The sequence below is a fragment of the Quercus lobata genome, chromosome 4 (genome assembly GCF_001633185.2).
Source record: "Quercus lobata isolate SW786 chromosome 4, ValleyOak3.0 Primary Assembly, whole genome shotgun sequence".
Taxonomy (NCBI): domain Eukaryota; kingdom Viridiplantae; phylum Streptophyta; class Magnoliopsida; order Fagales; family Fagaceae; genus Quercus; species Quercus lobata.
Genome location: NC_044907.1, coordinates 2272360 through 2284147, shown reverse-complemented (window position 1 = coordinate 2284147; position 11788 = coordinate 2272360). Strand labels below are relative to the sequence as shown.

General features: G+C 38.9%; 1 protein-coding gene and 1 pseudogene across 1 annotated transcript; one reads left to right on the top strand and one right to left on the bottom strand.

The window, feature by feature from the left end:
• Positions 1-698: 698 nt before the first annotated feature.
• On the bottom strand, positions 699-3564 carry LOC115983424 (annotated as a pseudogene).
• A 675-nt stretch (positions 3565-4239) lies between these two features.
• On the top strand, positions 4240-5634 carry LOC115983422. The gene has a single exon (XM_031106093.1). The coding sequence runs from the start codon at positions 4240-4242 to the stop codon at positions 5632-5634; it is 1395 nt and encodes a 464-aa protein (XP_030961953.1).
• Positions 5635-11788: the final 6154 nt, after the last annotated feature.

Here is an 11788-nt window from a genome sequence, read left to right as displayed (position 1 = left end):
AATGATTTTCAGACACACTGATACCATTCAATATAATCAATATGAAAGACTTACATGGTTTAAATTCATAAATTTCCTAATCTAAAAAAAATTCATACATCTCCACATTATATATAGACTACATACACCAACAACCCCCACAGAGCCACATTAGCGTAGAATTTCAATGCATTTAAGTAGTAGTACTAAGCTTAAATTCATGACAAGAACTATTGATTAAGACAATCTTTCCAAATGACTAAACTTTCAAAGGATATCATGAAAAAGCTTATTTGACCTATTATGACACTACTTAGATACTGCACGGAGAATAGTGGAAGTAATGAGCCTCCCAACATTGGGAGGTTCATTTCTTCATAATATTATTTGAAAATCCCATGGATGACTTTTCAGCTTCGGACGTTGAACTGAAGAGAAAAGGACATGGGGGTGCAGAATCTCAAGAATGCCTTCTAGCATATGAGTGACTTCTCTCATAGAAGGCCTCAATAATGGCACAACCTGTACACACCAAGTTGCCACCATTACTAGCTTCTTCACCCAATCCATATCACAAATACCATTCAATAGAATCAATATGAAAGACTTATAGTAGTTTAAATTCGTAGATATCCACACCATATATAGACTATAGACACCAACAACCCCCAAAGTTACAACTAAAGGTCAAAACACATTTACAAGACAAACATGGAAATTTACAGGACACACCACACTTAGTAAGTGGTAGTACTAAGCTTAAATTCAAGACAAGATCTATTGGTTAATGAAATCTTTCCAAATGACTAAACTTTCAAAGGCAGTCATAGAAATGCTTATTTGGAAATTATCTGGCCTATTATGACACTACATCACTTAGACACTACACGGAGACTAGTTGAAGTAATGAGCCTCCCAACATTGGCAGGTTCATTTCTTCATACTATTATTTGAAAATCCCATGGATGACTTTTCAGCTTCGGATGTTAAACTGTAGAGAAAAGGACATGGGGGTGCAGAAATCTCAAGAATGCCTTCTAGCACATGAGTGACTTCTCTCATGGAAGGCCTCAATAATGGCACATCCTGTACACACCAAATTGCAACCATTACTAGCTTCTTCACCCAATAAATATCACTAATAGCCTCTTCATCATTTTCCACCAATCTTTCAACTTTTCCGCTACTGTAGCATTCATATGCCCATTCTGTAAGTATTGCTGCCCTCTCCATCTCAACTTCCACACATCTTCTGCAGCTAACGATCTCCAACAACATGACACCAAAACTATAAACATCCACTTTTACTGAGACTGGTGTGTTCCTGAACCATTTTGGTGCAACATAGCCTTTAGTACCCCTGATGCTAGTGAGTGTCCGGGTTTGTTGGTTCATCAAAAGCTTTGCCAATCCAAAGTCAGAAATTTTGGCTGTAAAAAAATCATCCAAGAGTATGTTTTGAGGCTTTATGTCGCAATGAATGATTTGCAAGATGCATTCTTCATGTAAGTACATTAGTCCTCTAGCAATTCCTAATGCAATCTGCATTCTCTGTTGCCAACTAGGTCTTATTACTCCAAAGAGGAAACTCGACAATGTGTCATTGTACATAAACTCGTACACCAAAATTCGGTGTTCACCTTCATCACAATAGCCAAGTAACCGTACCAAATTCTTATGGTGAGTTTGGCCAATCACAGTTACTTCAGTTTTGAATTCCCTCTCACCTTCTGTTATCATCTTGTCTAGCTTCTTGACAGCAACATAGTGGCTATAACTTGATACTATTACCCCTTTATAAACAGTGCCAAAAGAACCCCTACCCAATTCTTCTTTGAACCTGCTAGTGGCTTCTTCAAGATCTTTGTATGTAAATGAACGCAGATTCATGTCAAGGTATTTTGTATGTAAGGTTCTATAGAAATTTGGTAGTTTTTCTTGCCAAAAGCAAAAGACAAGAAGAGAAATTGCAACTACAGAAAAGAAGTTAAAAAATATGGAAGTACCTAGGAGGACTGCAAGGATCGATATTGCTTGGTCCTGCTTTCTGTGGCCCGGATCTGGATTTGTAGGATTTTGTGAAGAGCTATTCAATTTCAATATTTTGAATAGTGCTTTTCTATCAACAGCGTTGCGGTTGTACCTCCCATTAGAAAGCGGTAATCTCTTCTTCCAACATCTTCCCGTGTCATTTGTTAACATGTATTAGGGTATGTGGGCTTTAGGCCCACCTTGTTTACTTGTATAGCACACTTACTTGTACTACATACTCTGCCTCCTATATAAAGACACTTATGTATATTCTATTATTCATGAAATACAATACAATTATTCTGTATTTCTAACTTAGTATCAGAGCAACTATAGGAAAATGGCAACTGCACAATAACAATCGTGCAGACAAGATTTCTTGCATTCAAATTCTGTTGTGGGTTGAAGTAGTTCATAGGCAGTTAAAGGCCAATCAGCATTCTCCATCTCCAAGATTTCAAATTGATCTCCCGAAATCACAGTACCCATCTCGTTACATTCATTCATGTAGCCTACATCATCTTGTTTGCAGCCACTATACTTGTTATTTACATCCAAGAGAGAGAAGCCTGGGGCGCATTGGCACTCTGGCTCACCATAAGCTCTCAGTGAACATATGCTATTATAACCACAAGGGCCACTTCCAAAAGTGTCCAAAATATCCAGGCAGATGTTTTCAGGAACATACCGAATTGCAGACCAGGTTTGGTTTCCAGTAAAATTCTTTGGGTGAGTATAGAGTCTGAAAACACCATTGAAGTCAAGTGTTGCCCTGTAGTATGAGTCTGACTCTGTCGTCAAGACCTCGCCCTCTGATGAAAGGTTGGATATACCTCCCAGTGAGTTCTTGACTAGAAGGTAGCCTGACTTATCCATTATCAGCTCAGAAGCATTATGTTCAGTATAATATGCTCCATAAGTATTTTGGGTGTAGACAGCTATTTGATTAAGTATCAGATCGTATGAGGAATTTGATATATTTTGCTGTCTGAAACGGAGCTGAAACTTACCCACCCCGCAGTTTTTCTCGGACATGCTAGAGAAAAGGCTGCTCACAGAACCCAATACTTGGGTTGGTAAGATGGTATCAGTTGGTTTATCGAAGCTATTCCATAAGATGCTTGAGTTTGTGCTTGCTATAACAAAATTCCCGGTGTCCAGCATAGCCCCATTTGATACTTGAGGATTCTCATTGTTGCTGGACCTCCACAACTCCCATCCACCTGGAGCTTTGAGTACAAGTTGTCCAACTGTGTTAAGCTCAACTTTTGATTCTCACGCTGCCGGGTAATCTCTGTTTGCAGACCAAACTATAGTTTCATCTGGTATCTTAGCGAACCAGATTGCAAGAAGGAACTGATCTTGTTGACCTGGAAAGCGGCGGAATCCAAATGAAAAATTACCAGATGGTGAAGTCCATGTGGAGTTATCATCAGTGGCAAAGAGACCTGAACCCACACTTACGTTGGTATTAACTTGAGCTATTGCAGGAACCAGAAGGGTGATGACAAAGACAAGCAAATGATAGGAAAAAAGAGCAATTGCAGAAGCCATTGGAAAAAAGATAGAGCTAATACGTAAGTGGTAAATGGTGGTCTTATAATGACGAGCTTTGTGTAGCCATGGAAAACGTGATTGAGTTTAAGAGCCTTATTTTAACTTTTTCAATGGTCAAAATAGTCGGGAGACCAGAATGCCGGCAGCACGAAGAAAGAGGGTTGATACAACTCATATATCAAAAAGGCTTCAGTCTATTCCAAGGGACCAGAGAGCAAACCCACGATTGGAGTTAGGCAAGTTTCGTCCTCTTGCAATTACATGGGTGGTTTTCAAGAGCATTTACATTAGTCAGCGTATAATAGAAAAATGTATAAATTGTACATATTTTTGTCTGAAAATAACTTACTGTAATTTGTGTATAATTATATAAATTTACAAATTTGTTAAAATAATTATATAAATTTACATTAATACTATTTATTTTGTATTTAGTTGTTTATTCTTTTTTTTTTGGATATATCAAGGATGAAGAAAGAGAGTGAAGGATAGTTGTGTAAAGAAAGAGAAACACCTAAAAATAATAATAAAAAATGATATTTTAATATTTTAATGAAATGGAGGGTTTTCTCCCAGCCGTAGAGTTCTCTCTCTCGTGTTTCACGAGCCTTCCCTCCCTTGACCTAGGTCTAAGGGTATTTTTTTCTTTCATTCTTTTGTGATCTCGGCGGTATGGCAGATGATGTGGCTGCCGGGTTCGGTAATATGAAACTAACGTCTGATGAAGAGGAGATTATCCCTATATCCGATGAAGGCAGAGTGCAGGCTATGGAGAGTTGTAGCTTGAGTCTTATTGGGAAGTTTTTAACATGTAAACCATTCAATAAACGTGCAGCAAAGACTACTTTGAGAAGGGCATGGGGATTGGAGAATAGTTTACAGATTATTGAGGTGGGTCCGAATCTCTTCCAATTCAAGTTTAAAACAGAGTTTGATATGGCACGTATTCTACAAGATGGTCCTTGGTCATTCGACAATCAACTATTATTGCTTCAGAGATGGCAGAAGGGGATGACAGTAGGGAATATCAGATTGGAGTATGCTTGTCTATGGATTCAAATATGGGGTGCACCATTCGATATGGTTTCCCCTCAAGTTGCAAGGGAAGTTGGTAATAGAATTGGTAGAGTTGAAGAGGTTGAAGGGCAGCGACGACAAGATGAGCTGAATTATTTTATGCGAGTTAAAGTTGCGGTGCCGATTGGGAAGCCGCTGCGGAGAGGAGGTTTCATTGCTGGTTCAGATGGGGCTCGCAGTTGGGTAACGTTTAAGTATGAACGTTTACCTCTGTTCTGCCATTATTGTGGTCTGTTAGGGCACAATGTAAAGCATTGTGCATCGCACTTTGCTGTTAGCAGGAATGGTGGGGAGGTGGATTATCAATATGGGGAGTCTTTAAGAGCTTTGGGAGGGCGTCCACGTTCTTTCCCATCAAGAAATACCTATGGCAATACTGGGGCTGCGAAAGAACAAACATCAGAGGAGTCTACAAATTACAGTCCGGTGCAAGGGACTTTTCCGGCGGCGGGTGTGGAAGATACGAACCCTAGTAAACAGGAAGTTGAATCCGAGAATCTAGGGGAACTACCTATTTTTCAGGAAGAGGCTAACGTGGAGTTGGGCAGAACAGATGACGTGCAGGAAGGACGTTCTTTACAGCTGGTTCCTAGTCCGGTGTGTGAAGATACTGATGTGGATTTGTTGAGAGAAGTGACGGGGCAGCCAGCTGGGGTTGATTGTATGGAGGTGGCAACGGGTAAAACTAAGGAAGCCGGGCTTGGTGTTGAAGCAAGTGGACTGGATCAGAGGTTAGAGTTGGTTGGGCCTAGTTCTGTAAAGCCCAAATCCACTTGGACCAGGTTTAACCGAATGGACTTTGGGCTTGGAGGATTGTCAAAAGCTTTGCAGCTGCCAAACTGTGGAAAAAGGAGCAATGTATCTAGTAGGGAGGAAGAGCTGTGTGACCATTCTGATTTTAGGGAGACTAAGCGTGGAAAGATTGATGATGGAGATGTTGGAACCATTTTATCGGCGGGGGTGGAGAACCACCCTTGCCGGGAGCAATGAGGATCCTAAGTTGGAACTGCCAAGGGCTTGGGAACCCTTGGACAGGTCGTAGCCTTCGCAAATTAGTGAGGGAACAAGCTCCCCTGGTGTGTTTTCTTATGGAGACACGGTTGGATACAGAGGGTTTTAATAATCTTTACGGTGACTTGCCTTTTCAGAATAAAATAATTGTTAAGCATCCAGATGCTGGTGGTGGATTAGCTTTTTTATGGAAAAATGATATTAGGTTAGAGGTGATTAATTATACTGCACATCATGTGTTAGCTAAGGTAACTGAGGAAGATGGTTATATTTGGTTTATGACAGGTTTCTATGGTTGGCCAGAGACACAACAAAAACATAAGTCTTGGCAACTATTGGAATATTTGAAGACTTTTGTGGAGGGTCCATGGTTATGCTTTGGAGACTTCAATGCTATACTCCATTCTTCAGAAAAACAAAGCATAAGGCAGCCAAATAGTTCCCAGATTAATGAGTTTCGGGAGGCCTTGGAGAGTTGTCAATTAGAAGATCTTGGTTATAAAGGTTACCCTTTTACTTGGACTAACAAGAGACCGGGCGATGCAAATACCAAATTAATACTTGATAGAGCTGTGGCAACGAAGGGGTGGATTGAGAAGTTTCCGGTCAGTACTGTAGTGCACCTTCTTCCTCATGCCTCGGACCATCTTCCTATTGCTATCCAGGTTCAAAAATTCAGACAGAAACATCGTAGAGCTGATCGGGGTTTTAAGTTTGAAGAATGTTGGTTGTTGTGGGATGACTGTGAGCCTCGGGTTCAGCAAGCATGGAGTTTGGCAGGAAGTGGGGCTTCGGGTTTGGCAGATGTGCATGCAAAAATTAGGGCATGTGGTGATGAATTAAAGGCATGGGGAGACACAAGGACTAGACCTGAGGAGGAAGAAATTAAATCCCTTCAGAATCGGCTTGATAGAATTAATAGAGCTGTCACTACTGATGAAAGTAAGGTGGAGTTTTTGGCAGTTAGTAAACAGTTGGATGATCTCTTGTTGAAACAGGAGATTTATTGGGCACAGAGATCTAGGGTTGCATGGTTGAAACATGGGGATCGAAATACTAAATTTTTCCATTCAAAAGCCTCACAACGGCGACGACGGAATCATATAAAGGGCATCATGAACTCACAGGAGCAGTGGGTGGAGGAGGTGGAGGATATAGCCAGGGTTGCAGTTGATTATTTTGATAATCTTTTTTCTGCAGGATCATGTCATCAAATGGAGGAGTGTTTAAGTACAGTTTCGGCCAAAGTGACTACAGACATGCAGGAGATGCTTTCTGGGGATTTTACTGTTGATGAAATCAAGGAAGCTGTTTTTCAGATGGGACCAACAAAGGCACCTGGCCCAGATGGTATGAATGCCTTATTTTATCAAAAATTCTGGCATATTGTAGGTGATGATGTAGTGAATGCTGTGTTAGATTTTTTGAATAATGGAGTTATGTTACCAGATTTAAATCATACCAACATTGTGCTTATCCCTAAAGTGAAAAATCCTGAGAAAATGTCTGAATTTAGACCTATTAGCCTCTGTAATGTCATTTATAAGGTTATCTCTAAAGTCCTTGCCAATAGACTGAAACAAGTGCTTCCTGATATTATTTCTCCCACTCAGAGTGCTTTTGTTCCAGGTAGACTTATTACAGATAATGTTATTGTGGCATATGAGGTCTTGCATTCCATGCATGTTAGGAAGAAGGGTAAAACAGGTGCTTTGGCTTTGAAGCTGGATGTCAGCAAAGCATATGATCGAGTGGAATGGCTATTCTTACAGGGCATTATGCAAAAGCTGGGTTTTCCAAATAAATGGATTGAGAGAGTGATGACCTGTGTTACCACCACATCATTCTCTATTCTTCTTAATGGAAAGCCTTATGGGAATGTGACTCCGACTAGGGGAATCCGCCAAGGAGACCCTCTTTCACCGTATTTATTTCTGTTATGTGCAGAGGGATTTACATCTTTGTTGGCAAAAGCAGAATCTGATGGCAAAATTCATGGCGCTTCCATTTGCAGAGGGGCACCGAAAATTTCTAACTTATTGTTTGCAGATGATTCCCTCTTATTTTGCAAGGCAACTCAAAATGAAGTGGAGGTTGTTTCTGAGGTGCTTCAGACTTATGCTAATGCGTCAGGCCAGTGCATAAACTTGGAAAAGTCCTCGGTCTTTTTTAGTAGCAATACTTCAGCCGGCCAGAAGCAGGGCATTTTAAGGATTTTGGGAGTGCAGGAAGTGAACCGATTTGAGTCCTATTTAGGGCTGCCTACATTAGTAGGGAGTAAAAAGTATCATACGTTCTCATACTTGAAGGATAGGATATGGAAAAAGCTACAGGGGTGGAAGGGGAAGATGTTGTCTAAGGCTGGTAAGGAAATTCTGATTAAAGCAGTTGCTCAGTCCATTCCTACTTACACTATGAGTGTTTTCCAACTCCCTTTGAAACTTTGTGATGAGTTGGATGCAATGTGTGCTAAGTTTTGGTGGGGACAGGTGGGGAATGAAAGGAAAATTCATTGGCAGAGGTGGGAAAAATTGACGCTATCAAAAAGGGAGGGAGGATTGGGGTTTAGGGATCTAAGGGCCTTTAATTTAGCAATGTTAGCTAAACAAGGGTGGAGGTTGCTGCATGATGATAATTCTTTGGTGTTCCAATGCCTCAAAGCTAGATATTTTCCAAGAACCTCTCTTTTTGCTGCTAAGAAGTCACCAAATTGCTCTTTTGTTTGGAAGAGTATTGTGGCTGCTTTTCCTACTTTGAAGGCTGGATGTTGCTGGAGAGTTGGGAATGGCCACTCTATTCAGATTCTAGGGGATAAATGGATACCAAATTATCCAACAAATGCTCCTCTAAATCTAGTGGAAGATGAAGTTCGTGAGGCGACTGTTGCTGAACTAATTGACCAAGACTTGCATGCATGGAGGGCTGATTTTATCATGGATATGTTTGAAAAAGAAGATGCAGAAGCTATTTGTAGAATTCAGCTCAGCCGAAGACATGTGGAGGACTGTATGATCTGGATGCACCAAAGGAAGGGGATTTTTACTGTTAAATCCGCTTACAAGGTGGCTAGGAAAGTGTTGAGTGAAGGAAGGGTAGCTGAATGTTCTCGGGGTTGTGCTGGAAAGGAAGTTTGGCCTGCAATTTGGAAGCTTAGAATTCCCAACAAAATAAAGGTGTTTGGGTGGAGAGCTTGTAATGAAATTTTACCAACAAAATTGAATCTGTCTAAGAGAAAGATTATTGCAGATGCGATGTGCCCAATTTGCTTGAGGTTTCCGGAGTCAGTTGTCCACGCACTTTGGGATTGTGATGCGGCTAGAGATGTGTGGGCAGGTAGCTTAAAAATTCTGCAGAAAGGTGGGTCAGGTATGGTGGATATGCTTCATTTAATGGAATACTTAATGGAGCGGGTAGAGTCTCATGATCTGGAGGTTGTGCTAGTTCAAGCATGGCTGATTTGGAATCAAAGAAATCGGGTTGTGCATGGGGGTAAGTTTCATGACCCAGGCTGGTTGAATAATCGGGCAACAGAGGTTCTTGAGGAGTTTCGGACTGCTTCTGCATTAATGGGACCATCACATGGAGGGCTAGCTTCTCAGGACACTTGGCAGCCCCCTCCTCCTTTGATCTTCAAGCTTAACTTTGATGCAGCTCTGTTTTCGGCTCTTAAAAGTTCAGGTTTTGGTGCAGTTATTCGGAACGAAAAAGGTGAGGTTATGGCAGCCATGGCAGCAAAGGGTCCTGAGGTATCTTCTAGTGAGGAGGCTGAGTTTCTCGCATGTCGGAAAGCTATTGAATTTGCCATTGATGCTGGCTTCTCTGAACTTGTCATTGAAGGGGATAATTCTTCTGTCATGAAAGCTGTTTCGGCTTTGCAGGATGATTTTTCTTTGATTGGAAATGTTGTTGGGGATATTCATCATTTGGTTCGGAACTTGCAATGGGTTAGGATTGAATGTACTAGGCGTGGAGGGAATAGAGTGGCTCATGAGTTAGCTCAATTTGCTAGAAACATTAGTCAAGATCTGTATTGGATGGAAGATGTTCCTCCAATAGTTAGGGAAGCTTTGTATCAGGATGTTGTTTTTTCTAATTAATTAAATGATATGTTTCCGTTTCAAAAAAAAAAATATTTTAATGAAATGTAATGTAAAATAGATAATATGATGTAAAGTGTTTTGAATAACAAGTATATAAAATAAAAAAAGTAGATTCTTATATTAAAATAAACATAAATTTTGCACAAAATTATGTGAATTCTCTAATTGTGTATTTGAATGACAAAATTTGGGCACATAGATTTAAATTTGGGTGATCGAAAACAAAATACCAAGGCATTTCAAATCCATCGTTTCAAAATGAGCACTTCTTTTTAAGCTTACCAAGTTAAAACAAGTTCTTTTTGGCTTTGGGCAGTGGCTTAGGCGTGTGGGACATGAACAGTAAAGAAGAGCCATTCAGGATTGGGCATATAGTTTTGTAAAGAATATACTGTCCGCAAACAACCAAAACAATCAACATCAAAGGAAGACAGCTTCAATACAAAAAATAAATTAAAAAAAAAAATAAAAAATAAAAAAAAAACAAAAAAAACAAAAGGGAAAAAGTTTCACATTTACGTGTTGACCGTTGATTTTTAGACATTTGATTTTGATCCGAATGTTAACCCAATTGAACAATAGAGTAAGTGGGAAGTTAGGTACTGGTGATTTCATGAGAATATATAGCTAATCATCGAGTGATACTTATTGGGTATACACCTCTAAATGAAATCTCGCATTAAATGAATAATATTTTCTGAATTTTTATACTATATATATTTTTTGGACAGAGTTTAACTATAAAATTAGCTGTTGGCTTAAGTCATTTTACTTAATAAATAAACATTACTAAATATTTTGAAAATCTAATTTTAGAATTGCATGTTCTTTGCTCTCTTAATACACATGTCAAATTTTGTGTCAATCAGATATTATACTATATGATCTATAAACTTATATTTTATGTATAATTTTAAACTACAAAAATTTATAAATTAATCAATTTATTGATAACATAGCAATTGATTTTTAATTAATTTTCTAGAAATTTTTGTAAGTGTTGGGTTAAGATAGCTTGACCCCTTTGAATTAATTAATTACCAAAGTTAATTAATTAGATCAATTTAGCATGCAAAACGTGAAGGCACAAACAAATCACCAATTTAACTAAATGCAGGGAAAAGTAAATTTAACACGATGATTTGTTTCGAACAGAGAAAACCAACAAGGTAAAAACCCCCATCAAGTGAATTTAAGGTCACCACTTTCAAAAATCCACTAATCAATAATCAAACGGTTACAAGTATAAGGAATCTTACGAACTACCCTTAGTCTATCCCAAAATACCAACATACAGTTGAACCCTTGCTCTAATACCCAATTAGACTCAATATTGTAGTAGCACTCTTTCCCTTGATGCACGAATCCCAATACGTGACTAACCAATGATGCACGAATCCCAGTATGTGACTTACTCTAACAACTTGAAGATGGTTGCTGGTTACAAGGGTCTTCACTTTATCATCAATGAAGATCTGGAAGCTCATTAGCCAAAATTCAGATCTGAAAATTCTGAATTCATAAGTCTCGACAGATTCACTATATGTCGAGCTTTGACTTTAAATCTCGATAGAAAGGCTTTCTATCATGCTAGTTGTCGAGCTATAATGAACAATTTTTCTTTACTTGTTTCTTGGACAAATCTTCATGACTTTAATACTTGACTTGAATAACATGTTTTTTGAAGTACTAAACCCATCCTAGATTTACCCAATTATAAGTAAAATGCATTTTGTTAAAGGATTAGTCAATTACATAAAATATATATGATTGGATGTGTGTTGGGGGGCGTACCTTTGATGTCTTTTATTGAGGTTTCCAACTCTCTTTCATCTTTCCCTTTAGTTTGTATTCTTTGAAAAGGGAGTGTATACATCTTTTTATGTTTCCTCTCTTTTCCTTTTCTAATAAAATTATTTATTAAAAAAAAAAAAAAAACTAACCTATATAAATTCTCCTAAGATGCAGAAGAATGGTAATAATTTGAAATATTTCAGGGGAAATCTCAAACTTGACCATGGGGTTGGGTGTTT

Bases quoted from the DNA above. Each gene is read 5' to 3' on its own strand.
- LOC115983422 (XM_031106093.1), top strand. From the start codon at position 4,240: ATGGCAGATGATGTGGCTGCCGGGTTCGGTAATATGAAACTAACGTCT.